Here is a 5,934-nt window from a genome sequence, read left to right as displayed (position 1 = left end):
CCTGATATACTAGGTAACACAATAGGGTTTTTAAGTACTTCCTTGTGTTACCTAGTATATCAGGCAAGTTTCATGATGAAATAAAATTTAATTAACTTTTAATTATGTGATTCATTTTTTTTAGAAAACCTTATAGAGATGACAAAGATTGGCACAAACTTCGCATTCCTTGCTGTTTCTAATGCTACAGTTTCTGTTGATACATTTTTCTTTTTGAGGTAAGACATAACAAACTACAGTGTTTCAACTGTTTATATACCAAACTATAGTGCTCCAACTGCTTATATAACAAACTATAGTGCTCCAACTGTTTATATAATAAAATACAGTGTTCCAACTGTTTACATAACAAACTATAGTGTTCCAACTATTTACATAACAAACTATAGTGCTCCAACTGGTTATATAACAAACTATAGTGTTTCAACTGTTTATATTCCAAACTATAGTGCTCCAACTGCTTATATAACAAACTATAGTGCTCCAACTGCTTATATAACAAACTATAGTGTTCCAACTGTTTATATAATAAATTATAGTATTCCAGTTGTTTATATAACAAACTATAGTGCTCCCTATGTTTATATAACAAACTATAGTGCTCCAACTGCTTATATAACAAACTATAGTGCTCCAACTGCTTATATAACAAACTATAGTGTTCCAACTGTTTATATAATAAATTATAGTATTCCAATTGTTTATATAACAAACTATAGTGTTTCAACTGTTTATATAACAAACTATAGTGTTCCAACTGTTTATATAATAAATTATAGTGTTCCAACTGTTTATATAATAAATTATAGTATTTCACTTGTTTATATAACAAACTATAGTGCTCCCTATGTTTATATAACAAACTATAGTGCTCCAACTGCTTATATAACAAACTATAGTGCTCCAACTGCTTATATAACAAACTATAGTGTTCCAACTGTTTATATAATAAATTATAGTATTCCACTTGTTTATATAACAAACTATAGTGCTCCCTATGTTTATATACCAAATTATAGTGCTCCCTATGTTTATATAAGAATTTCAAAAAATATGCAGTGTTGAATGTACTAATTGATTCTAGTGAATTATTCAGCCAGACTAACTGATTAAAGTTCATAGTCTTTAAATTCCTATATATATATAAATATAGGATTACTGCGCAAGTAAAAGACATTTTCAAAACGCCATCACCACATAAAGTATAGTTTTATTGTTGTTCAGGGTTAGCAGTTGGAGATGTATTCAGTAACGTGTGGTGAATTGAATGCTAGATTGGGTTTCACGTTTAGGTTTTAGAAGCTTGAATAATATTATTGTTCATTTCCAACAATGGCGAAAAAAAAGCTCTCATCTAGGAAATTTGTGAAATATTGAAGCTTAAATAAGTGTGCAAGATAGTAAGTTAGTTAGTGTGCAGAACACACATTTACGTAATACGATACTCTGTATAAAAAAGTTGCCATTACTTTTTTTTATTGATAGATAAGAAAAATCATATTTTATGCATAGGTGTTGTGTTAATTGCGTTAAAAGTTTATTGAGAACATCTTTATATGATAATATATTGTAACACAAAATTAACATTGTTTAACTGTTACTAGAAATTGAAAGGTCCAGTTTATAAATGACGAGTGGGGTTAAGTTAGGACTTTTTGTATAATATATATCAAAATAATAAGTTTACACGTTTTGCAAATCGAATTACCAGATCACCGCGCGCTATACTTAGTCGCGTAGGAATATCAGGGATATTTACAATCAACCAATTCACTCAGTAAGTTGACTTAGTTTGATTTATCTATATTTTTTTTCTAGCAAGTATTTCAGTACGGTTTTAAGGCTCCCTAAAACGATATCAAGTTCCTTTTTCCTCGAGAAGGTAAACTGTTTTATTCAATATCTAAACTTATAGAAATATCTTAGTTGTACGTAATTGTTCAATGTGGAAACAGCAAATTACTTCAGGAAGGTCATATCAAACTCTCATTAATATGACGGTAGTATTTTGAAATATGTGTTAATAAAACTAATCTTGGTGTAACGGATAAATAGGTGGGCACGAACTTTCGTCTGATTTTAATACGGATCTTTCTAATTCTATGGTAAATCGAAACCAAGTTTACAGTTTCAAGTAATGTAGTATGGAAGATATAGACCCTAATACTATTACTTATGTATGTTTTACGTTAAAAGCTTTGAAAGAAACTTGTCAATATTATTTAATGTCTGCTTTTTGTCGATAGATCTAAAAGAAATTGGTCAATATTATTTAACTTCTGTTCTCTTCCCCAGTGGCTCAGTGGTAAGTTTCTGGGCTTATGACGCTAAAATTCGAGTTTCAAACGTTAAATTGTTTGTTTGTTGTTAAGCACAAAGCTACACAATAGGCTATTTGTACTGTGCCTACCACGGGTACTCTTCTCTCAAATCCTATTTAAGCCTCTCTTATTCAATTTGTTTTAAGCCTATTTTTGATCTTGCTGGATAACAAATGTTTGTTGTTTTACCAGTTATATTTCAATTTCTGTCTATCTGCTATTGTACACGACTTATATATTTGTGTTTATTAAACTATTATCTTTTGCAACTTCTTTCGATTTATTTTATAACCTAAAAATTGTTTTATTTTAATTTTTTAGTGGTTTACTGGTGACCTACATTACCTTAAAAGTGATGAAGAAAAATAACGGCCATTTAAATTTACCTCTGTACTATTTTCATCGGTTTTTGAGGTAAGTTAAAAAACTTTAGATAACTAAAACTATCCACCAATGTGTGTAGTTGATATGTTTTATTAAAAACTAAATGAATATATATATATATATATATATATTTATTTATTCAAATATACCTTTAAAATAACGTTTCGCCAAGGAGTTTAAAAAAATGAAAAAAAATGTTTTGCCATACAAAACAATAACCTATTCATGATACTACTAGTAAATGTTCGTGTTTAAAATAGCACGGTCTTTTGTTGGTTGAGATTTTGGTAAGTTCCAAGTGAGAAGTTTTATCCAGACGACTTTATCCATATTTTATCAATAAGAAACTAGTGAGTCATTGTACTAGTAGCTTTTTAACTTTACTTCTACTAGAGTAATCTGATTGTTAATTTAATAAATGTATATTCCAAAATAAATGAAAATATATTTCCTAGTTTTATAAATCATTGTACCAGAATTTAAGCTGTAAAAAGTAATATATAAAACATGACGTCGGTTGTTTCTACACACTGCTTATGGATGCCATAGCTTAATAATTACTAAGTTTAAACACATAACACTGTACTGTATGTTACGAGCTTTAATTGTAGCCATAGAAACATAACACTGTACTGTACGTTAGGAACTTTAATTGTAGCCATAGAAACATAACACTGTACTGTACGTTAGGAGCTTTAATTGTAGCCATAGAAACATAACACTGTATTGTATATTAAGAGCTTTAATTGTAGCCATAGAAACATAACACTGTACTGTACGTTAGGAGCTTTAATTGTAACCATAGAGACATAACACTATATTGTATATTAGGATATTTAATTTGAGACATGGTTATCCATCATTTCCATAACTTAATCAGTTATTAATTATTCTAAATGAAGATTGACGCCACCTTACGCCCTCATTATCGCCCTCACCGTTGTTTGGAAAGTCATGTCACGTGGCCCATTTTGGAACGATATTGTCGTTAGTCAGGCAAATTTTTGTCAAAAAACCTGGTGGGCATCACTTCTTTACATCAGCAACTTCGTGAAATCCCAAGAAATTGTAAGTGATGTTGAAAAATAATTGACAAACTTTTCTACTGATTAGTTATTTATGAAAAATGATTTTTCTTTATATATATATATATATATATTCAGATCACAGCCATCTTTCTATATCAATAGTAAGTATACAGTGTTTTTTTAACGTGAAATATTCGAGATTTGTGTTCGAGCTGTTTAAAAGCTGGTGTTACTACGGAAGTTTCACTAATAATGACAAGTTCTTGTAAGCAAAATCTGTAACTCTACTTCTAAAGTCAAAATATAGTTTAGTATTGTGCAAAGATGAATCATGGTTGTAAGATACGTGTCAAACAAACAAACCAAAAAAAAGTCGGCTGATTTTATCTTAGTTGGTTTGTTTAAGTGCAAAGATACATTGGGTTATCTGCAGGGTCTACTGCCGGATATCGAACCCCGGAGTTTATCGTTGTAAGTCCATAAGCTTACTACTGTCCCACCGGATGACCACCTGAGTATAAATTTCACATTTCTAGGCAAAATTCTGAACTTTCCTGAGTAACAAAAGAGCATATTATTTTTAACCCTCTGATGACCAATAAGGCTTAGCAATAATGTACTGCTAATTTAACTTTTAAAATAAAGAAAAGAGTTATAAGAACGCAATAAAGTTGAAACAATAATCTGGTTCCACAAGTGACAAATTAATAATTAATTAATTATTTATCAACATTCTAGTTCCTTGCTAAATTTCAACAAATTCCTCACTCTCTAACAAAATTATCTTTACTTACGTCCATAGCTGTGAATTAGTTAAAATTACTAACATGTTAAAAATAACATATTTATTGGTATTCAATCTTCCAATCAGAGTAAGCTACGTACTTACAACGAAGCTAAAAATCAACCTGGCCATCAGTCTAGCTAATTAAGCATAACATTTACTTACGTTTCTACTTATAAAGATTAGCATCCATCGTTTCATCATTTAGGTATCCTCGCTGTTAACGATATTCTCGGTCGTAATCCCAATAATATCTCACGAGGTTCGTCTAGTTTAGGAGACTTAGGTTAGCCCTAAATACACATATTAAGCTAACATTGTAAAATGTTCTTTATAATGCAAGTATAATAATAGACAATAAATCAAAATATAAAGAAATGACCTTAGATATATTAGCTAGTATAATTAATACTATTAATGAAAGTATATGTTACTTCCGGAACACAGAAACATTAACTTATATGATGTACTTAAACCACTGAAAGAAACTTTCTGTTTTCAGTGTCTTGCCCATGGATGGTACCTGTCCAATGATATGCAGTTCTTTGTGTTGACTCCCCTAATCCTTATTCCTCTCTATAAGTAAGTTTTATTATGATGCTATATTCATATACCACCTCTATATTATGTTACGAGTTGTTAGCCTATACTTTCTCAGTTATTGGTTAATCTTTGCCTGAGCGGCACCTGGTGCAGCACGTGGACTAAACGGCTAGGTAAGAGAACCTTATGGTTCAGTCATCACTAATTCGATCTATTTACTTGTGCCATTATTGTTAAGTGAACAACGGAATTGATTGTCGTAGCTATAATTATCCCCAGTTGAACGTATTGGACAACATATGTGGCTTGAACCTTGAACCTTCCGATCCAGACCCCGAAATCCTAACCACAATACCAATTGAATATATATCAGTTTGTGGTTTTTCTTTCAATCTGGACTTCGTTTTATCTTAAGCCTTATGGAAACCCGTACTGGACTAGTCAAAAAAGTATGTGATTAAAGGTGCTTTCAGTTTTATTACTCATAATACGGCACGTATTACTGATCAATCTTCTCTGTTCTTGTAATTTAGCTCATACTTAAACAAGTAAAGAAAAAACTTTTAAAAAAGAAATTAAATGTTGAGATGGCTTTTCTACAAGGTGCGCCTTTTCGCTTGTAATTATACAATCACTGTTCCTAGTGGACTGTTTGGGCAAGGTGCCCCTTTTTCACATGTAATTATACAAACAATATGAAACTCGTCCTTTTAAAGTTCTCTTTTAGTCGTAAAAACGTGACTTCACTAAAAACATTGACGAAAGCACAAAAATCCCATCAAATTCTTACGATTTTTACTCCGATATTTTGAAGCAAAGGAGCGAAAGGACTTGTATTTTGTCTTGCAGTAACTCTTTAAAAAACAAAGTATTT

At 30.7% G+C, this 5,934-nt stretch overlaps 1 protein-coding gene across 1 annotated transcript in view; it reads left to right on the top strand.

Annotated features, from left to right (window-relative positions):
• LOC106472952 (nose resistant to fluoxetine protein 6-like) overlaps window positions 1-5,934 on the top strand; it is a 25,589-nt gene that overhangs the window by 9,378 nt on the left and 10,277 nt on the right. The window contains exons 7-10 of the mRNA XM_022401480.1: window positions 125-218; window positions 2,643-2,735; window positions 3,608-3,773; window positions 5,020-5,099. Coding sequence (XP_022257188.1) covers window positions 125-218; window positions 2,643-2,735; window positions 3,608-3,773; window positions 5,020-5,099 — 433 coding nt within the window. The remainder of the gene's footprint in view (window positions 1-124; window positions 219-2,642; window positions 2,736-3,607; window positions 3,774-5,019; window positions 5,100-5,934) is intronic.

Source organism: Limulus polyphemus, unplaced genomic scaffold (genome assembly GCF_000517525.1).
Source record: "Limulus polyphemus unplaced genomic scaffold, Limulus_polyphemus-2.1.2 Scaffold5766, whole genome shotgun sequence".
In the NCBI taxonomy this organism is placed as follows: Eukaryota; Metazoa; Arthropoda; class Merostomata; order Xiphosura; family Limulidae; genus Limulus; species Limulus polyphemus.
Note: the sequence above shows the minus strand (reverse complement) of the source record. Positions and strands in the feature narration are given on the sequence as shown.